The sequence below is a fragment of the Rhinolophus ferrumequinum genome, chromosome 3, assembly GCF_004115265.2.
Source record: "Rhinolophus ferrumequinum isolate MPI-CBG mRhiFer1 chromosome 3, mRhiFer1_v1.p, whole genome shotgun sequence".
Taxonomy (NCBI): domain Eukaryota; kingdom Metazoa; phylum Chordata; class Mammalia; order Chiroptera; family Rhinolophidae; genus Rhinolophus; species Rhinolophus ferrumequinum.
This window is the reverse complement of record NC_046286.1, coordinates 84782660-84805919: the sequence shown is the minus strand read 5'-3', so window position 1 is coordinate 84805919 and position 23260 is coordinate 84782660. Positions and strand designations below refer to the sequence as shown.

The 23260-nt window shown below is 41.7% G+C and overlaps 1 protein-coding gene across 4 annotated transcripts in view; it reads right to left on the bottom strand.

The window, feature by feature from the left end:
* Positions 1 to 13949, bottom strand: part of HECA (hdc homolog, cell cycle regulator) — a 44431-nt gene extending 30482 nt beyond the window's left edge. For all 4 annotated transcript variants that reach the window (XR_004422663.1, XM_033102645.1, XM_033102644.1 and 1 more), the window contains exon 1: positions 13506 to 13949. Coding sequence is in view for 3 of the 4 variants with exons in the window: in XM_033102645.1 (XP_032958536.1) it covers positions 13506 to 13776 (271 nt within the window). In the remaining variant the exon portion in view is untranslated. The remainder of the gene's footprint in view (positions 1 to 13505) is intronic.
* Between the last annotated feature and the right edge of the window lie 9311 nt (positions 13950 to 23260).

Sequence of the window (23260 nt, the reverse complement as noted above, 5' to 3'; positions counted from 1 at the left end):
AAATTTTAAATCTGAACAGCTCAAAGATGAACTTTACAAATTGTTTTTAATCCACAAAATCCCAAGAAAAGCAATGATTCAATATAAGCATATAGACACATTTATATACATACACTAGTATATATACATACCAAATATCACATGCCTATAGAAGTTATTCTGAAAAAAAATCCATAGTACAGTTTAGTTTACTCACAATTCTTTTTTTAAAAACTTTTTGAGGTAACATTGGTTTATAACATTGTGTAAGTTTCAGGTGTGCAACATTATAAATCGGTGTCTGCATCTATTATATCATGTTCATCACCAAAAGTCTAGTTTCCACCCCTCACCATACAACTGACCCCCTTTACTTGTTTCACCCTCCCTTTACTCCCCCCCCACCCCGTCACCCCACTTTCCCACTGGTAACCACTAATCTGTTGGTTTTTGTTTTCTTTTCTTTGTTCTTTGTTTTCTTTTTCTTTTTCTTTAACCTAAAATAAAATGCAAAATCTAAAAGGGAGGTAGGGAAACAAATTAAAGTCATATGTAAGCATTTCAATGCTTTTACGACACTTTAAACTCCCACTTCATAGGACCCTAGAGACAGGTAAAGAGCAGAAAGCAGAAAGGCCTGAAGTGAATCAAGATACAAACTATGTGAGGCCTGATTACAAGTACAGGCACATACCTGCAAATCACGCAGTCTAACAGGCCAAAAGCAAGGCTCTGTTGATCAAATGGTTAAAATCACAGTGGAATCTGCTGTTACGGTGAAACCAGGGGACAGGATGATTCACAGATCACAACAAAACAATCCTCAAGTCAGCTATACTCACACTGGTGAAATAACCCTCCCCAAGGCTTCCACGGCCACAGTGCTTCCCCACTCGGGGTCAGAAAGGCCTTTGCAGAAACTGCAGAAGGGCTCAACTCACGGAGCTGGCTTGCCCTGAGACCAGCAAGCAAGCACAGCAGTCTCTGGGAAAATCCACACAGCAAATGCTCCCAGATCTGCAATTGAAGAGAAACTAAAGGCTCCCTGAAGGAGGCAGAATAAGGATTTTAGGAGAGTTACACTGCTGACAACTCCCATGGGGGAAAGCAAAGGTCTGCCCTGAGTTCTTCCAACAAATCACAGAGTGCATTTCATCACAAGTTGGGAAGCAGCCACACTACCATAGGACAAACTGAAAACCAAAAACCCAGCTAGAAAACACTGAAAACGCTAAATCGTGACACAACTATTTGCTTTTTCCAACAGCTTTACAGTTTGTTTGAAAGGCAGTCACAAACAATATCATGTTATCCTCCCTTTCTACAGATAAGAAAACATTTGGGCTCAGAAAGGTTCACTGGCCTTGCAAAATGGCAGCTCCCAAGCTATTAACCAAATCTCAAATCTCACCCTCTTTAGAAGAAGCAACGAGTTTGGGAACCTTTCCCAAGTCTCAGACATCTGAGAAGGCACAATGGCTGACAGGATCAGCATGATGTACAGGGTGCGAACAAACTCGTGTTTCAGTTGAGTGCTATGTTCTCATTTTATTAACATACAAATGTAATTTCAATCCAAGTGCCAGAATGAGAAAAATGAGAACTTTCTTATGATTCAGCATTTAAGCTGTTTATCACAAGGAGGTTTATGGGCAATTTAGCCTATAAGAGGCCTCAGTTTGCAGCTTGGTTCTTGAGAAGAGGCGATAAGAAAATAATGGGCCTTTATCTACAAGTTTCAAAGTCCTTGGAACTGGCTGGAATAAAAACTGCACGGGATTTAGAAATGTGCAAGAAGTGGCAGATGTTGAGCACTGGAGCTCAGCTGTCAACTGGACAGTAGTGGTCAGGGAAGTGGAGGGTCAGGGAGGGTGGCAGGAGTTGCAACCAGTTCTGTGAAACAGAGCCTGGAAAATTAAATACCAATGGGAAACAGAGCCCCACGAGTGTAACAGTGTTATTGTACACTGATACCCAAACGAACCCAGTCACTAACCTTACGTCATGCCCAAACTACTTACTTTTCCTGCGAACTATTTCATGCAGCTTTCCTCATTCTCCCGTCTTCCTCTTCAGGTTCTACTCTATGAGGATGTTCTGTGATCACACAAAACTGTAACATTTTGAACCAATGAGAACATCTTAAACAGAGCAAAAAGATAAACCATAAACCTGGGAAAACGTATATCAGGAAGTATCCTGAATATACAGACTGTGCAAATCAATAAGAACCCAAATATCCCATTAGTAAAATGGGCAAAAAGAACAAACAGGAAAACAATACAAATGAGCAATACATATAGTAAAAGACACTCACTCACTGATAATCCCACAAATGCAAATAAAAATAACTAGGGGCTGTGCATTTTTTCATCTATCTGACTGGCAAAGATGAAAATGGTCATCAAACTCCACGCTGAGGAATGTAAACAAAGCAGCACTCCATGCAGGGCCAGCGTTAGCGTAAAACGGTTTTAACAGACGCTTTCTGGAGAGTGGTTTGGCAACATGAATCAAAGTCTGAAACGCCACAGGCCTGTGACCAGTGATCCCACTGCTAGGACTTTAGCCTGAAGAAGATAAGCAGTTCCTAGTTGTGAACTGGGATCCATTAAGAACAGCAAGTGTCCACTCAAATGTGCACGATCTCCACAATTTCAGGAGCAGGAAGTCCTATCAAGAGAAGGAATCAGGTCACCCTGAGTGTACAATGTGTGAGCAAGGTGCCTCCTCGCTCTAGCGTTGTTTGTTTTACAAATTTAAGTTCCACTGAAGTGCCAGAATGATAAGCATGAGGCCTTCTCAAAGTAATTTAAATGGCTCTATTGCTTCCTTGATGTTTTTATACTGAATTTAAGGCCTCTGGTAAAAACTTGTTCATTCTTCATGCACACGTGTGAGTCACTCAACATGAATCCAACATCAGTCAGGTAGGATCCAACTGTGGCGTCAAGTGGGGTACGCCTCCCCGACCGACACGTGCCTTCTCTGTAAGAGGGGACCTTCTGTGGAGCTCACTGCCACTGTCCTGAAATGTACACTGCAGACTGCTGGGTGTCACTCCTGGTTTTAGGAAGCCCTCAATAAAGAGCACTAGTATCACCATCATTCCTATCGTCAGGAACAGCCAATTCTTTCTGTGGATTCTATGGGTTCCACAGCCCCAAAGCACCAACTACCCAGGAATCTAACCTCATTTGCTTCTATATTGCAAACCATCACCCGCACCTCCAAAACCAAAGGCCTATTATAGTGGAACCGTATCACTACAGCGCTAACGTTCCTGCCACGTGTAAGCACTACACAGTAAGAAGAGACCTGAGGAGCTGAAACCATTGGGAAGAATTCTTGGCCCTGCTCCACGTTAGATACGCACATTTTTGCCTCAGCCACTGGAGGACACTTCCTATTCTCAATGCCAGGCTCTCTACATGGCTCTGGCAGCACTGTCTGTTCAGTAACAAGCCCAGTGACCATCCCAGGCTCAGTCTCTCAGATTACAGACTGCACCTGCTGCCAATCAAAAATAGCCAGAACTTGCTTCTGTCCATTCCCCAGTTTCCACTTCTGCCCAGACAGTGAGTTTGTGTTATAACAAAGTTCTACTAAATATTATATGCAAATCATCGTCACATTCAGGAGTGCCCATTTAGAAACCTAAAATAGTTTGTGATTCAGTTTCAACATTAATGTTGAAAGACACTCTTGAGATGCTTTAACTTAAAGGGACATAATCTAAAGTATCACCAAAGTGAAGCTTACCCCTAGGGAAAAAAAATGCATTTTATATTTAGCAAATATCTCCCTTGCTTACATAGGCAATTTGATATCCTGCTAATTTTTGCCTGGAGTCATCCCCTTTACAAACTCTATAAAGGCATATACCTTAAGGCTATCTATTTCTAATAAAGTTCCAATAAAATGAAAAATAGAAATACTAAGTTATGATACTGTCTTTTGTTATCTGACTATCCGTAATTGCTATTATGGGGGCTAATGTGATTTGAGCTGCAATATATTTTGAAGGGGTCCAGAATATGCCAATACGGCCTAAAAAGTATTTTGAGCTGAAGGCACTGGAGTTCCTGAATCTCTCATTTGCCTTAAAGCAGGACATCTCAAAATAACTCAATTGTCATAAATCCCCTCCCTAGGAGCAACCAGGCAAGATTGAGTTGTATCACCAGAGATGGGTCTCCACACTACATCTAAACAGACATTGTCACAAAACTATCATAGCTCTCATCTGTTCTCTAAGGACTCATTTATAATATCTTTCAAAGAGTTATTTCTTTGCCTATAGGTACCCTTCCCCTCCTCTTCTATTAAGAAGTCATTTGTTTTCCCATAAGTCACCCTTCTCCTATTAAGATGATATATAAGCCACAAATTCTAACCCATGGTGCCTCTGAGTCACATTTTTCTATGATTAAGTCTGTCCTCTTGCTAATCTATCTTTGGTCAGTTTAATTTGCAGACTCCCAAATACTGAACCTAAGAGGGTAGATGAAAAGTTTTTCCTCCCTGACAATTTAAATCTATGAAATACACTGTATTATGAGTGTATATGAGAACCATACTAACTTTCTTATTAATTGCAGTCTAAATAATTATACGATTAATATTTAACACTTCCTCTTTAAGTCTTCCTCTTTCCTCACTTTTCTTTAAATTTCCTCTTAATCTTTGTTTCTAACTCTTCAATTTTTTTCAAGTATTATCGTCATAAGTATAATTTAGCAGAAATAATTTGTTTTCCCTTTCTACTTCTAATAAATCAGTACAGACAATTATTAAGTATTAAAAATGCTACCCACTTTTTGCCAGTTTGTAAAAACCTCTCAAGTACAATCAAGCTAAAACATCATGTTGATTAAATAAATCAAGTTGCTATTTCACCAACCACTGAGAACTGGAAGCTCTCTGAAATATACAGAATTAAAACACACACAGTCACTTTGTATAAAACCATGATATCCCCCTCAACAGAGTTTATTGTTTTAAAACTGATTTGATGATAAAAATAAAATGACAAACCAAGATAATTAGTCCAAGCTGGCACAGAGATATACACTTTGTACCAAAGCATGAAAAATAAACCATAGGGATACTCCCCTCCCTCCAGAGAAAAGCCTTTCTGCTCAGATGGGCCCAATCCCTCCTTGGCATTTGGTTCTCTGAAGTTAACTTCAATTAGCTAGTCCCCACGGCTCAGAAGCACAGGAATGCTGGTGCCCACAGACTGCTCACAGCAGCCGTGGGTGCTGTGACACTATCCGCCTGCTTTGCAGACTGTCCATTCACTGCTTTGCTGAAAAGTCACAATCAAGGATCTGAGGACTGGCTGGACCACAAATCCCTGACTAGCTGTATCAAAAGAAAAATTGCCAAAATACCCATTCTGTAAAAATGTACAGTAACTTTACAAGTTTGTCAACCACCTACGATTAAACCCTGACAGGTTTAGCTGACCATGTCCCTGCTGACAAACCGCAGGTATGGTTCTGCACTGGCTACAAAACATCCATATCTGACTGCCCGGGCCCGCCTGCCGTACCAGTGGTTCCTCACATCAGATACAGACTCCTGGCAGCAACCAGAACCACGGCTCTTGCCTACCTCCCTCTGCTTGAAACATCCTTCTGCTGTTTGCAGAGCTAACTGCGTCTCTTCCTGCAAAACTCAGCTCAACTGTTCCCTCCTCCAGGAAACAAACTATTTTTTCCACTGAGTATGCACAGCACATTACCATGGTTCCCAGTGTTTACATACATGTCTCTGTCCCAGCTTGACCAAGAACCCACGGGGGTGTAGATTCTGACACCTCCAATGTAATTCAACATTATGCTTCCAGTCTTAGAAGACAGTAAGCACATACCGTGTTTCCCCGAAAATAAGATCAAGCCGGACCATCAGCTCTAATGCGTCTTTTGGAGCAAAAATTAATACAAGACCCGGTCTTATATTATATTATATTATATTATATTATATTATATTATATAAGACCAGGTATTACACTATATTATATTTATTATATTATATTATATTATACCCGGTCTTACAGTAAATTATAGTAAATATAGTAAATATAGTAATATTAAATATTATAGTAAATAGTAAATAATAAATATTAGTAATATTACATAATAGTAAATAGTAAATATTATAGTAAATATTATACCTGGTCTTATAGTAAAATAAGACCGGGTCTTATATTAATTTTTGCTCCAAAAGACGCATTAGAGCTGATGGTCCGGCGAGGTCTTATTTGCGGGGAAACACGGTGATCAATGTTTAGTACATGGACGAGTGCAGAGATGAACAAAACAACGCCTAAGCAAACAAACGAACAAGTGCAGTAACGAATGGACTTGCTGCTGGTTGTGTGGAGATGGGAGGGCCTTCACTTTAACCCCCTTACGCCCGCCTTAGCTGAGCCCTGAAGAACACCCTGAGCGCCTTACCTCCTCTCAGTGACTCTTTAACTCCACATGCTCCTTTCATTTCTTCGTATCTTCACATCCAATCCCCATATTTAATCTAATATTTTACCACCTCAGAAGCTCCTGCTCTTTATTTAATAGCTGCCCTTGAGCAGTACATGTAATAACTTGACTTGCACTCGTTTCTATAAAGTCTCCCAACTAGACCAAAATCCCTTTGGGCCCAATTCTTCTGTCCCTGTAATCCCTAATCCCAGAGCCTAGTATAGTACCTGACAAACAATACAGACTCACGTGTATGAGATGGATAAGTGAATGAATGAAGAAAGGAAGATGTAACAGTTTTCACACGTTGCTTTCTACTTTCTCTCTTTTTTTCTTACTAAATCATCTGATTTTTCCAGGTAAACCATGATTAGAGAGAGGTAATGAGGGAAGAAGATCATTTACAGTTAAATCAAAGCTTGAATTAAAAACTTGTATACCAGTCTTTTTCTATATTAATATTCACAGACCCTTCACCACCATCTTACTGTGTCTCAGTATCTGTTCTCAACAGCATAATAGTTTGACAAGTTTTGTTATTGGATAAGATTGAACAAATCACGAAACTTATATAGGCTATTGTTGACAGTGCCCACATCTGCCAGGTCCTGTGCCAAGATTTTTCATATATATTTTTGCTAATCTTCAAAAACACTCCAAAGAGTTGCATTTGGACAATGGAGGTGAAAAAAGGTTAAATATTCGCCCCAAAGTCACTATGCTAGCAAATTATGGCACCTTGGTTTACACCCAGATCTACTCAAAACACATACTTTTTGACTAAAACTTTAAAAATCCTAGGCCTTACTTAAGATTAGAATAATGGCACGGACTGAATTTCAAAAGCCTATGCTCTTACCTCTACTCACTATTACTGCTAAAATATCAGTCATCATTATTAGATATTTTGTTGAATTCTTGTTGGCACCAAATCACTAAAGAGCACAGAAGTCCCCAGCAGGGATTCCCCTAAGTATGGCAGCATCTGCTCCAGGTCCTCAACCAAACGAGGCCCTCCTATTACTGAGACATTTTGGGGTACCAGTAATTCTCCAGCGTGCCTTTAAAACAACAAGAACTAGGCCATAGGGAAGGGGCACTCTGACTACAGCAGGGTCAAACTGGTACAACCTTTTTATAGGACAATCTGTCAGCATGCATTAAAAGTCATAAAAATATGCATATCCTTTGACATAGCAAGTCCACAGGTAAGAATTTATCCTAAGGAAGTAATTGGATAATGCCCAGAGATGTATGAATAAGAACTGAAATATCAAACAATAGCAGAATGATCAAATTATCCAAGATGCAGACATACGATGGCGTATTATGCAATCATTAAAAATGGTGATGCAGATGGAACTGTATTTTGTGTTTTTGGGTAAAAGGAGCAAAGCGAGGACCTGGAGGTAGCCACTGGAGCAATTTCCTCGGAGGGATTCAGCACGAGTAGATGGTAAACATTTCAAGGGGAAAGGGAGGGTTTGTTTAAAATAGTAAATCAGTAAGTCATTTCTAAATTTAAAGAAAACAAAATTGGAGTTGAAGAATAAGTAGGTTCCCTATTAGCTGTTGTCATTTTTCTTTGAAAAAATAAACATATTTTTAAAAACTGAAAAAAAAAATAGAAAGTGACATACCTGTTCATTTACTGCTAAAATGTCCACAAAATATTCTACGTGTAAAAAGCAGATTATAAAATACATGACCCTCTCTTTTCAAAAACTGTATGTACTTTGAAAACTCTGTAAGACAAAAAATTTGAAGGCTACAAGAATATATATCAAAATGTTAACAATGGTGATCTAACTAGTGGGATTATGTGTTTGACTAGAGAGCCAAAAAGAACTTTGCCTGTCTTCTTTCATTATTATTATTTTTTCATTTTTTCCACAATGCCCATTTTATGACTGGTAAAATAATGAAATGACAAAGTGTTTTTAATTAAATCAACCCTTAAAAATGCCAAAGAGCTGGGGATCATAATTAATTGGGACTTTTCTTTCCCCAAAGTCTTCCTTTTGATACCTTCAAGTTCTTTAAATTGTTCATTGCTAAAAGCCTGGAGTAAATTCATAGAAGGCTTAAGCTGCAAGAGATTTCCCAGTTTTATCGCCTGTTTTCAATTCTTTACGGAATGATACATATTCTTGGACTTACAAGAAAGCTGACAATGAAGGTTTAGTTTCTAGAATTTAACCTCAGGTCCTGTAACAAGTAAAGAGAGAAAGAGTAAGGACTGTGCATAAAACACCATTAGCAGGCACAGAGTAGTTCTTACTATAACAAAGCATACAAGATGAAGCTTTGATGGACGAGGCAATATTTTCTCGTTACAATGCCCATTACAAAGGTGGATTTCTAAAAGACAAAGGCCAAAAGTAGCAGATATTTTTAAAAACCTGACAAAAGTAATTTCTAGATAAGGCAAGAAGAAAATATCTTCCAAGACCACAATGGTGCTCTACGTACCTTACTCCCTCAATAAATATCCCTGGATTTGAAAATAAACAGCTGGCAAACACTCTTATTTTCCTTCCAATGGACATAAGTCATTTAAAATGTAATAAGAATTCAAGTAAACACCTAAAAAGAGAAACGATTTAAAACATACTACAAACCTGGGGTTATAAAAAGTGTGTTCAGTGGCTTTAGTACGCAGAAAACTACAAATTTTGTTTATAGGGAACAGATGGTGCGCCAATATTTGTACACAGGTGTATGGCATTCCGAACACATTTTGCCATCAAAACAATGTTATAATGGTGGTTAACTCGCAGCCTGGACCACCAAGCCTATTTAGTCGTAGTGAGAACTATTATCCCACACCTGCATTTTTGGGTGAATGGCACTAGAGGTCTAAGTGAAGAAACCCATAATGCTAGGAGAGTAAGAGCTGCTCTCCCACACTGGGAGCAAAAGGCTCCCAGCGAAGAGATGCCACCCCCAGGTCACACCCTCTTCCTGGGGGCAGCCCATGTCCAAACGACTGGTCAGCGGGGAGGGGAGGTGTAAAGGGTCTGCCCCCATCCCCCAGCTTAGATAACTCTGCAGGGCCATCCCAGCTCCAGAGCTCAGTTACGACTCTATCACGGTTTAACTCCTCCCTCCAGCCCAAGCCTCCTTCCCTCACTATCCCAACTACTAATCATGTCAAGAGCAACCCCAGTAAACCTTCTGCAAATAAATCTCCATCTCAGAGACTATTTCCAGGATTTAAGACAAATGGTAACATTCAATGAGCTCATTTTATAAGTCAGTCATTGTTTACATATACCCGGCGGAGCCAAAAAAAAGTATACAAATGGACACTTTGGTCAGTAGTTCCCTGTAATCAGAAGTGCCTGGACGCTGATGGCAACCACTTTGAGCACCTCTTGTAATTGCAGAAGTCAAATGTGACTTGTATTCATCTTTTGCTATCAGTATATATTGAGTATTACAATTTTAATAGTTTTTTCCTTTCTTAAAATGTGTATACATTTTTTGGGCACCATCTGTATATACATTTATATATAATATGCATGAAATATATATTATGTATATAACAGAGATAGAGATCTTACTATATATGTATGGGTAGGTACTATAATCCCATTTTAAATATGCAGAAACTGAGGCTCAAAGAAGTCAAATGACTTGCCCAAGATCATATGGCAAGTAATTTGAGGAGGCAGGATGTGAATCTAGGTCTACCCATTGCAAAGCCAATGACTATGTAAACTAACTCCGCCTCCTAGAAAGAGCTGTTGAATGAGTTAAGGCAGACTCAGCAGCCCAGGGGTTATGGTGGCAGTCAGGAATAAATGGCGTGGTGAACCATGGTCATCCAGAAAACAGGGATTTATAAAAGGACTTGGGATCCAGGCCCACTGAAAACTAGATCAAAGGTTTATATACTTTTAGGCCTGAAGCAAAAAAAAAAAAAAAAAAAAATGTGGAACCAGAATTCCAGGATGAAACTACATAGTTATAATCTCCTGCATGATTAAATCCTAAAAATAATAATTGGCAAATCTTGTCCACCTACAGAGGGGGTGGCCACTTAGCTCAGTTGATCAGAGCGTGGTGCTGCGTGCTGATAACACCAAGGTTGCCAGTTTGATCCCCACATGGGCCACTGTGAGCTGCACTTTCCTCAAAAAAAAAAAAAATGCTACATACAATATATGCATACAGATATTTACTACGTAGGAAGAAAATTGTGATTCATCATCTTTTACTACAATCCCTGCAAAATGCTTCATGACTGGCAAAATAGCAGGAAAAATGGTAAAAACATACACAGACAGTATATGAAAATACTATTAAATTTCTTATTGGGGTACGAAGTCTTTACAATTAATATTCAAGTTACCCAAGATGCACAACTGTAACTGGTTCAACTTCTTCACCTACAACCACACCATACCTTCCCCAAGCTTTCCCTAGCTAGCAATCCTCTTTTATAGAATAAGTAGTTATCTATGCCTACTGACAAACAGTGAAAAACTAATAATTAATATTACCCTGCCCTGGTGACCACACTGCCCAGGAACTACAAGACATAAAAACCATTCTATAAACTCCAAATAACTACAAATAAATATTATTAACTTCAAGTGAAGTCACTAAGTTTCATTCTTGCAGGTGTAGATCACTACTGACTCAAACAGTGAGAACAAACCACTTAAAAGTTCAACAGAACGTAGATCTACTACATCCTTGGAAGAATTGTTTGATTTGTAATATTCATAATCACAAAATCTAATGTCACAGTTAAGTAAAAAACCGAAATATACTTACAAATACTACAATAGTCCCACTAATATCATTTTAAAAATCAAAAACTGGGCCTTATCAGTTGATTGAGAGTTTGCACATATCTGTTGCCCCTGCCTTTAAAAATTCAGCAATGTCAATTCTCCCACCCCATATTATAATGCACAGCTTTAAATGGTAAAACAAAACGCATTTGTAATTTCTTTATCAATTTTGCACACAGCATCCAGGTTCAGTTCTCATCAACTGCAGTGAGAGGGTCTTCAAATTAAGGTGGAGCATTCACTGAGACTGCACACCATGTCAGAATCAAGAGTTGGGCATCATAAACCTCAGTTGGTACCTTCTCTAACCCTGATTATGGCGATTTTTGGCCCATTTCTTCCCTCTTTCCCCTGTTCAATTAATAAAACAAGCTCCAAATCAGAAATACATAGCTTCACACAGCTATATACATAACTACTAAATATACCTGACTCTGCCACTTCAGAGGAGAGTAATACTAGCGACACCATAACCAGCTCAACATTTACAAATGAGGAGACGCCACCAACCTAAGAAAAAAATTTCCTCACACCACCTTAAAACGGTCAAGTCTTCTGAACAAAGAAGGAAAGAGCCAACTTGATGCTTCCATACAGACAAAACCTAACAGGATAGGCCACAACCACCATGAGAACAGGAATGCAAGCTCCATGAGGACCAGGATGTCCTCTCTCGCCATTACCACTGTATCCTTGAATACTTAACACAGTATTTGTAACACTGCAAGTGCTTAATTTTTGGATGAACAATAGCAATCATTGTCGATCAGTTATTTTTCTTGAGGAACTCTACTAAGCTCCACTCTGAGCCTTGCATTAACCCTATGAGGGGGCCTATATAATAAATACATTTCTTTTTTTGAATTCTACAGGCAAGGAAATTGAGGCTCAGAAAGACTGACCTTCCCAAGATGCTATCAAGTTCTAAATTCCTGAGCCAGGAGTCTGTCTTCCTTCCCCTCAATCACATCAATACCAAAATGAAGTTTAGAGTTAAGAAAACAAAGAACGTGGAGAAGGCAGTCTGGCCAAAAATTGTATTACCAAACATTCACAAATGTGGTAAGTTTGGGAAACTTCCTATTTCCCTGTTACTGACACAGCCAATGGGCCCTAAGGTTCTATTTCTAATAGGCAACACTTCACTGCGGTGTTAAGTGCAGGTGCCCTGTTTAAAAAGTGACATATCTACATAAAGTATGGCCTCAAAAGCTTAAAGCTGCAAGTTAAAAACCAGAAATAAAGATCTCAATCTCCTTCCATTATAACCTATCTGTACTCCCTTCCCTGAAAAACTGCCTGACCAGAGGATTTCAAAGGAACTGTCCAAGTAAGTAAAAAGTGTTTGCACCCTGTAACGAAAACTATTATCTTTGTAGTGACAAGAGCAATCCTGTCACATTTTCACTATTTCAGTAAGTGCCCCCTCAAAAGGTGCATTCAGGCACTACCTACGATTATTAGGCTTCCTTCTAAAAATGTGAAGCAGAATTAAATAGAGGATGATATTTTTTTAAACTCCAGGCTGAGAACGGAAGTCAAATTCAGATTCTCTTCCTTCCTCAAGCGAGCAACAGAACCTACGAACGAACACACACACACACACACACACACACACACACACACACACACGCCCTACAGTAAAAAATGTCTCGGGGCCTTTTCACCTGTGGCAATCGACACAGCAAGCCCGGATTTGCTGGGATTTAAGGCTATTCGCCGGGGTGGACGGGGGTGGAGAAGTAAGGAGGGTGGGTGAAGGAAGCACAGGGAAGAATGAACTGGTTGCCTAAGTTTTCAATCGGATCATTCTTCTCAACTTGGGCAGCTCCTTCCTCCCTTCCTCCCTTCCTTCCTTCCTTCCTCTCTCCCTCCCTCCCTCCCTCCCTCCCGGCCCGGAGCACACACTCGGCTTTGCCAGCGCGGGCACCACCAGCAGGGCCCGAGGGTAGCGCTGCCGCAGCCGGGCACCCGGGCGCCCCTCGGAGTCTGGGGCGCAGGCTGCCCATGGCGCGCGACCTGTGCGCGGCGCGAACACTGGGCAGGGGCTGCAGATCTATCGTCGCCGTCAGGCGTGGGGACCGGGAAGGGGCAGCCACGGCGGGGCGGAGGGGCGGGGTGAGCACTTCCTGACTCGCATTGTCCACGCATTGCCCGCGCCACCCAGGGCCCAGCCACCGCGACGACCCCGTCGAGGAGGAAGTTGGCGCTCGCCCCGCCAGCCCCGTCTTACCGTGCTTGGCGTCGCCCGCGGCTGCAGCCCCCGCGGCGGCCGCGGCGTTGGCGGCGCCAGTCCCCGCGCCTCCGGTGCCCGTCGCGCCCCCGGTGCCCGGCGCGCCCGCCGCCGCCGCTCCGCAGCCGGCCGCCGCCGCCAGGGCCCCCCCGGCCGACGCGCCCGCCGCGCCCGCCGCTGCCAGGGCCCCGGCTCCATTTTCCTGCTCGTCCCCGCTGCTGTTGGCGCGCTTGTTTTTGCGGCCGCCTTTACTGTTTTTGGGGTTGGGCATCTCGGGAGCGTCCAGGTGTCCGGCGTCAGCGAAGGCGGCTCCCCACGGCGCGGGCGCTCCGGGCAGCCGGCTCCGGGACGGCGAGAATGGAGGGAGGGCGCCGGGGTCTCCTTCAGCGCCCGTCTAGCCGCGCGGCCCGCGCCGCGCCATCCCGGCCGCCGCGCCCTGCCCGGCTTCCTGGAGCCGGCGCGCGGCCACCCGAGGCTCGCAGCCGCGCGGGCGCCACGGGCTCGGGGCGCGAGCAAGACGCTCCCGAGCAGGAGGGAAAAGGCGGGTCTCCCGCTTGTTTTGATTCGGCTTCGCTGACACGCTCTGGCCCCGCCCCCCGTGCGTGACGATACTGGGGATTCGGCCTGGCCGCGCCCACCAGGTGACCTCACAGCGGACGGGCCCTCCCGCGTGACGTCACGCCCCGCGCTGAGTCGGCCACCTTCGAGTGACGTCATCCGGGCGCCCTCCTGTCAGGCCCCGGGAGCTCCCGGCGTCTGCGAACCGTCCTTCCTGAAATGGCCCCGAAGGCCAGTCCGATGGCATCTGAAGTTATTCAGTGGCCTCCTGACCGGCATGTAATTTGAGGATTGACACAATATGGTCCGGAAAAATAGGTGAGTGAGTAGAGCAGGAATGTAAAACAAAGGATTTCAAATTTCGGACTAATAATCCATTAAAAAGCTTTGCCATTCAGGAACAGTCCTAGTGGTGACAGTTCATTGGACAGGACCCACCATCCAGGGAAGTAACTAAATGTTGCCTGTGACCAAGAAGCAGTCCCTGCCTGGGGGGAAACCAACAATCCCTGTGGCTAGGACTGAGTTGTCCTGAAAAATGGGTGGCCACTTGTGACCTACAGAGATTAGAAGGTAACACGTGTAATGAGAGGCAATGATCTAAGGGCAGAGGACCCCCGGGAAGAGTTTCATATGGTCCTTTACTGCAACTCTTTTCTGCCTTTTCACATATCAGTTTCTTCCCATCCCTCAGGTCCCAGCGCAAACACACCACTTCCTTCAGGATGAGGCACCTTCCCAGAAGAGCTATCAGAAGTATCACCCTGTTTATTTCCCCTATCCATCTCTGATTATTTTGTCAGTGAATATGTTTGCTTGTTTCCTTCTCACTCCAGTGAAAGCTCCATAGGATAGATTCTTTTTCTGTCTTGGGCACCTCAGGAAACAGCTAGCATATATTTGTTGATGTATAAATTAAATTCTTTTCCTATGAACAGTGAAGGGAAAGCTGTGTTAGCTGACAGTTTACAGTTTTCCCCTCGTATAGTGTGATCTTCTTTAATTAACCCAGCTCTTCAGTAAGACTCTGTGGCTGTGACTGAGCGTGTAGAGACAGGCAGGGAAGTAGAGGGAAAAGTACCCACCGCGTGCTCACCTAAGGAGGGGATTCTAATTGGGAACTCGAGGCATTCATTGCAGCCCATAGCAGAGCCTGGAGCTGCAGAAAGGAGTCCAACTAGAAATGCTGGTTGGATTTTTCAGTAGGAAAATAATGCACCTTTTAATTCCCTAATTTTTATTAGAGAAAAATGACTTTAGAGGGCCATATTCATAGTTATAGTAGATAGATAGCTACTGTGTGCCTATGTTTACAAGTCTATTTCTTCCGTGCCCTGACATCCTCTCAGCACTAAGAGAGCCAGGATTCTGTCTTTCTAACTGCAGATTCTAGAATAAAGTCTGACCCACAGTAAGTGTTCGATAAAATTTTGTTGAATGGAGGATGCTTAAAGTACTCTTCTTATGGCTATAGTTTTCTGAACCTTAAAGTCTCAGCTAAATCAGCACTTCTCTAGGAAGTCTTCTCTGACAACCAAAGCTAGATTCGTCCCCATTTGCTCCCGGTACCTTCCCCACCACACCAGCTTGCACAGAAATAGATATTGAAATTGCCTATTGTCTCTTGTCTGGGCTCCCGCAGGACTATAAGTTCTGTGATGGCAGAAACTGTCCCAGTCGTCATTGTATCCTTGGTGTCTAGTACCGTTCATGGGACACAGTAGGTATTTAATAAATGCATGACAAGTACATGAATAAATGAATGGGAAAATGCTTTCAAGGTAGATGCAGCAAGATTTGGTGACCACTTGGCCATGAGAGGTGAAGGAGAGAGTGAAGTCAAGAAATTCTGAAAACTGGAGGAAATAATGATGGTTAATTAAATGGAGACATCTGGGAGAAGACAGTGGAGCTGCAGATGAAGAAAATGAGTTAAAGTGGCCCATTCAGACTTAGCCTAATTTCATTACTGGTATTCCTCATCAGAGGTGGCTGAGAGATCTCAAAATCTTTGGTCTTTCTTTTTTCTTTTGTTTTGTTTTAAGTGGTGAGGATGAAGTAGCTTAGGTTAGAGTACAAGAAAATTGAGATAATTATTTTCTTGAATAACAACATCGCGGGCAGCCTGTTGGCTCAGTTTGTTAGAGCACAGCGCTCGTAACACCAACATCACCGGTTCGATTCCCACATGGGCCAGTGAGCTGCGCCCTCCACAACTAGAGTGAAAACAATGGCTTGACTTGAGCTGATGCGTCCTGGAAAAACGCACTGTTCCCTAATATTCCCCAATAAAAATTAAAAAAAAAAAAAAAAGAATAACAACATCGCTGTCATGCCATATTGGATCAGAGTAATTGTGCATGTACCCTGCAGACAGACATTCACACCAGCTGCCTCCCACCTCGACATAACTGAGATTCAGGAATTGGAAACTTTCCCACAAAAATATCATAATTGGCTCACAGCACACAGACAGCCAGCCAGTTGCTGTTCTCGTTCATTGTGTGAGCCACCTACTTCTCATTCAAACCGAAACAAAATGAAAAGGAGGAAGGAGAAGCTGGGCCACCTCTTTCAGGCTCAACTTGCTAATCTATTTTCAGCCTTAGTCAAAAGTCCTGATTTATTGTTACAAAAAAAAGAAAATGTACTAAAATCAAGATGTTAGATGTTAAAGGATTTCAGTTCCTACTTCCATACATGTGGAATTTAACAGGAATCCTGTTGTTCTAACCCTTTTATCTTTTGTCCCACCATTTCTGAAGGGGGGGGGGGGAGAGAGAGAGAGAGAGAGAGAGAGAGACCTACCTGAAGAGAAAACATGGCAAATGGTGACAGAAAGCCCTCCCCTCAGATGCTTCCATAAGGAAATATAATGAGCTCTAAGCATCCGAGGAATCCACTGTGCTCTTTATATCCACACTTGGCTTCTCTTTCTATAATTTCCTTGATCAATTCATATGCTCTGAAATAAACTTCAAAAAAATTGCATCTCTACCCAAGGTTTCCTTCCCCCAAACTTCATCACCCACTCCATCACCCGGGTCTTTGCAAAATTAAACAAAACAGCAGCAAAGCAAGACCATGAAAGGTACACAACTTATCCTTGAGAAGAGGAACAAGCTAATCATGGGCTGGATGGGAATAAGTGATCATTGTTTCAATGTTCTTGCTCTGTTTGTTTTGTTGTTGTTTTGTTTTGTTTTTTGCTTGACATTTGTACCTGTCTTCTGAATTCTTGGGGTCAACTAAGTCATCTGGGCTAGAATTTAGCCTGATCTGCTAAAGTCACTGCAAATAAATATAGCTTGAACCATGTATGTTATCTCTATGCACCATTTTCTTCTTCTGGAAGTAGCCTCTCCTATGCCTACAGGTTTACTTTGAAAAATAATGATAATTGTGATTATAAAGAACTTTGACAAAAATGAAATACTAATGCAAATAATAATATGGATTATTAAATGTCATAGATCTGCTCTCCCTTTAGACTATTCCAAAGTATCAGTATTTTTCTCAAAATCTCAAAACCTCAAAATCTCTTTTCAGGCCTTTAGTTTGACGTTTACAGTTTTTCCATAATCTATAATACAAAAGGCCAGAATTCCATTCTCAGCAAACCCTGAACTTGCTGCTTCCTCCAACCTCGGTGCCTTCTTTGCTTGCAATGTCCTGGACCCCAGTCATCTAAGCAAGATGCTCCTTTTGAGAGCTAGGTCAAGTATAATTTTTCCCAAGATAGACTTCCCTGAATTCATACTACTCAGTACTCTCTCTTTGTTATACTACTTCACACCTCCGTGTGCTTACCACCTGGCTACACCAATGTTTTCCCAACTGCGGGTCATACATATTCCCTTTGCAGGTTGTGAAATCAATTCAGAGGGTTTCTATCAGCATTTTTGGAAAACTGGAACACAGTAGAAAATATCAGAATGCACTACATATAGAAATTAATTATTGTTTTGTAAAACATACATATTATTTTGTAAAATTTAATTTATACACACAAAGTCTGAAAGCTATTTGCTGTACCATGCCATGAAATATTTGATTTATACAGGCTGTCTTTCCATGGTCTTCTTACCTCAGAAGGAGCATTTTATCTCTCCAAGTACATTTTTAAATTCTCCGAAGACGGGCATCAGATCTTTCACCTTCTATATTTCTTCCAGTGAACTTACTACCATCAAGAGTGCTTTCCTTGCAAGTTCCATGCATACACAAAAAACAAACCAAACTCAAAAACCTGAAATTCTAATGGGGTAGAGGGCAACACAACAACAAACACATATGAAATAAAAATTAATCAACTATTAACCCGAAAATAAAGAAAACAAGAAAGGTAGGCCGTATTTTGTTTCATTTTGTTACCTTTTGTTTTAGAGGTAGAGTGGTCCCCTCAGATACCCAGAAGATAGAGGGGTTACTGGAGGCTAGAATGTCAAAGAAGGCTTCTTGGGGAGGTGTAGAGACTCTGGTGTTTGTTGGGTAGAGTTGGAAAACAGATCACGATGGGCCCAAAGCAACAGTGGACACACAGCGGCTTACAGTCCAGACCTTGATAATTGGTGAGGAAGCTCACCCTCCCTCTCTCCCTTCCTTGCTTTCTTTTTCCCAATAGTACTTAATTACTGTACTATATATTTTTTATCATTATATTTATTTACTTTGTTTACTCTGTCTTGCCTCTCTAGAATGTAAACTTACTAGAATGTAAGTTTCCTAGTTTGGTGTAACAAGGTGGCCACCCATAGAACAGCAATATCTTCTTCAGCAATTGCAGTGGCCGTGCAGTTATCCATTTCTACAACTTGTATTTCTGATACCTCCTCTAGAACTGGCGCTGAAAATCCAAAGGTTTTCATCACCTAGATTTCATCTTCCATACCCTCTGTGTTTCTTCCCGATTAAATCAGTATTTTCCTATGCTGTCATTCTAAGGCACGATTTAACCACAGTGCTTTACTCTTCCTTCTGCTGTCTGCAAGGTTTGATTTAGATAGCACAGCATTGGCCTACTCCAAATATCTCTCTTAATTTTGCACTAGTTATCTATGGCTGCCTAACAAATTACCTCCCAATTGAGCCGCTCAGAACAAACGCACATTATCTCAGTTCTGTGTCAGGAATCCGGGCATGGCCGAGCTGGGTCCTCAGGCTCAGGACCTCTCACATGGCGGCAGTCGAGGTGTCAGGAAGGCTGCAGTCATGTGATGTCAAAGCTCAGCTGGGGGAGGAGCCGTTTCCAAATGCACTCCTGAGCTTGTTGGCAGGAGTCAGTTCCTGAGGGCTGCGGGCTTGAGGCCTCCTTCATGAGAGCCTCTGCATAGGGCCGCTGGCTTCATCCAGGTGAGCAAGTGAGAGAGCAGCAGAGGGTAAGCCGGGCAGAAACCAGTCATTTTTGTAACCTAATCTCAGAAGTAACATCATCACTTTGCTGCACTCTGTTCCATAGAAGCAAGTCTCTAGGATCAGACCACAATTAAAGGAAGAGGATTATGCACAGGTATGAATACCAGGGAGTCAGGATCATTTGAAAATTAATCTGAGAAGTTGCCTACCTACAAGGATGTTAATATATTGCTTGCAATCCAAATTCTTAATTCCGAAGGCCCTCAAGTTTTTAAGAAAGGAAGGGTGGATTGTGATAATGATTTCACAGTGTATACATATATAAAAACATCCATCTTCATATACCATACATAGATACAATTTTTATTTGTCAATAAGACAAGAAGAGTGCGAAAAGATAAGAACTTGTTCTGCTTCTTCCTTTCTGTTTTAACTAATCAATTTTTTATGATCTTGGCCAATTAAATTTCATAAATTTAAAATCACTTTTGCAAAAGGACGTTTTTTAAAAACTATTTCAAAAATCTGAAAGCCACATGCTATACCATGCCATGAAGTATTTGATTTCTATAGGTTTGGCTTTCTCTGAGGACTCTCTCACTGGCTTGCGGATGGCTGCCTTCTTGCTGTGTCCTCCTGGTCTGTGTTTTCTGGGTCCTAATTGCTTTTTATAAGAACAGCAGTCATGGGGGTGGCCAGTTAGCTCAGTTGGTTAGAGCATGATGCTAATAACACCAAGGTTGCTGGTTCAGTCCCCATATTGGCCACTGTGAGCTGAGTCCTCCTAAAAAAAAAAAAAAAAAAAACAGAAAAGAACAGCAGGAACACCAATCAGAGAGCCCGCCCTAACGACCCTATTTTAACTTAATCATCTCTCTAAATACAGTCACATTCTGAGGTACTAGAGCTTAGGGCTTCAACATATGAATTTGGAGGGAATACAGTTCAGTTCATAACGATTAATATACGTTCATTTTAGAAATCATACGGACTGTTTCAGTCCTCTGTATTCAGGACACGATTGATGTTTGGAACAAATACAACAGTATAGTATATTATTAGAGCTGAGGGCCTGCTTCAAGGACACCTAGGAAGTGCTAAGGCTATTGCTGTGCCAGTTTCTGGAGTAAATTTTGATTGATCTTGAATAGAATTCTCTCTCAGGATTCTTCCTCCTCCTTTATTTCCACTTAGAATATTTTCTAACAAGCATGTCCCAAGGAACAGTACTTATATAAGACATGCCTCTATTTCTGTGATTAAATAAGTCTAGGAAACACTGTATTTTTATGAGTCATAATATACTTTACTATAGTAAAGACCATAAGAGTCCCAACAGTAAAGAAATCTGCTTATTCTCAATTAGAATTTCCCAAGTTTATACAACATATGAATCCCTTTACATGTAATACCCATTAATATCCCGTAAAACTAGAGTTCTGCTAAATACATGCTTGAGAAATAATGCCTTAGAGCTCAAAATGCCCACTTCTACCATTAACATTCAAGTGAGTTGATGCAATGGTGAAAATTCAAGTGAAAAGGCAAACACTGGATCCCCCTTGTAAACAACCAGTTCTTTAGAAGATGTCTTGGGAAATATCTTTAAAACTCTGTAAACTCCAACGGTTATAATGATATAAATGCAGTAAGTACTCATTCTAAATTACATGAAACAATTGAATATTCACAATACTGCTTCCAGTTTCAGAAACATCAATTATGCTATCACTGTTCCATTGAAGAACAAAATTAGTGTCCACAACACTACTTTTTCTTAAATGGGAATACATCCTTACCAATGTTATAACCACAAGCAACTTCCAAGTCTTGTTCAGAACTTACTTCTGATATAATAAATACTATAGAATCTAGAAGAATATCCTTTGAATATGATGTGATTCTTTTCTTTACCATCACATATCAGTTTCATCTTTAGTCCAGTAATAAGAGCTGTTATGTCTGTTTCTGGAGTTAATTTTGATTGATCCTGACTAGAATTATCTCTCAAGATTTCCATGCCTTTTGAAAAATATTAATTCTTAGTCCTTGAATGAAAATATGGTACTGCAGTGGTTCAGGATGGCCACAGATTTGCTACTCCTTTCTTCAAAGGTGGAGCCTATTTCTTCTCCTCTTGAATCTGACCTGGCCCTGTGACTTGCTTTGACCAATTGGAAATGCAGCAAAACTGATGTTGCTTCAATCCCCATCCTAGCTTTTGCTCTTACTCTCCTAAAGCCAGCCACCATGCTATGAAGGAACACGAACTAGACTATGGAATGATGAGAGGCCATGTGGAGAAAGTGACAAAGACTCTCTCCAAGATCAAATTTAAGTCAGACTCCTATGAATCCTCTTTTTAATAAGGCCCTAACCTTGGGCTCTGTCCTTGGCCTGCTCAGTCTAGTTTTAGCAAGAACCCTGGTAAGTTGGTTTATCAAAAATTTCCCACTCTTAGCATCAGATCACCCTTGATATCTTATCACCATGTTCTGCATTCAGCAAGAATCCCGTCAAGTCGGTTTAACCAAAATCTCCCTATCTTTGATGTTTCCTCTTAGTAATTTTCCATTCACTCACCCCCACCCTGGTCCTTGGCTATAAATTCCCACTCTTCTTTGTGTTTGGAGTTGAGCCTGATCTTTCTCCCCTATTGCAAACCCCACTGTAGTAGTTTCTGAATAAAGTCTGCTTTACTATCTTTAACAAATGTCGTGGATACATTTTTAACAAAAGATCCTCAATAACTGGAAGATGAGAAGCCATGTTTGGTGTTCCAGGTTCAGCCAAGCCCCTAGCTCAGTGGTTCTTGCGTGGGCAATTTTTCCCCCTGGGAACATTTTTGGTTGTCACTCCTAGCATCTAATAACGAGAGGCCAGGGATGCTGCTAAAATCCTATAGTGTACAGGGCAGCCTTCACAACAAACAATTATCCAGCATCTAATGTGGTACCAAGGTTGAAACAGCTTTCCTGGCTGAATGCAGCCATGAGTCACCAGAGCTGTACCACATGCAGCGCATTGCCCAGATGAGCCCAGTCAATCCACAGAAGTGTGAGAAATGATACATAGCTGCTGTTGTAAGCGGCTGATGGGGTAGTGTCAGTGGTGTGCTGTTGTTAAACCACGGAGGCGGAGCAAGAGAGCGAACCCGGATTTGTAGCGTTGGCATTCATCCACGGTAGAAATACTCATGGCCAATTTTAGGTTCCCAACATAAGCCACGGAACCAAAGGCTAGAAAAAGGCGTGCTCAATTGGCCCCTGTGAGCCAATAGGACTTGGTTACATTGCAATAGGGCAACTGAGGCAACGTCCTGTGTCTGTATGAATTCTAGCCATCGGCATTTCCTGTGTTCAGTTAACTGCCGAGTCAGAGTTCTCTACTTGTATATTGTGGTCACATTTCTAATGGAAGCTTCTTCTTTAAATGCCAAGACATTGATGCTACAGTCTTTCTGGCTTGTGCTGTTGTTTGCACCTTTAAAATTGTCAAACTGGGGTTAGTCAAGAAGCTCCCGCAGAGGATCACAGCCTGAACTCCACTCCAAAATAATCCCACAACACTCTCAGATTTGTAGCACTGAGGCAAACAGTCTGATTGGGGATGAAACCATGTCCTCACTAAACTGGGTTTTCTTTGTGAAATGCACCATCTGAACAATAACTGAAGGAACTAGGCAAAAGTGAAAGTCGGGGTGGTGAGAGGACTACCTGTGTCAGGTTTGGGCTCGCGCAAACCTGAACTTTGGTTCAGGAAAAAACGTTTTCCTTCCTGATAGAGGGAATTTCTTCTAGCACGTAAGCCCAAAACATTCTTTCTTATTTCCTAGAGCAGCC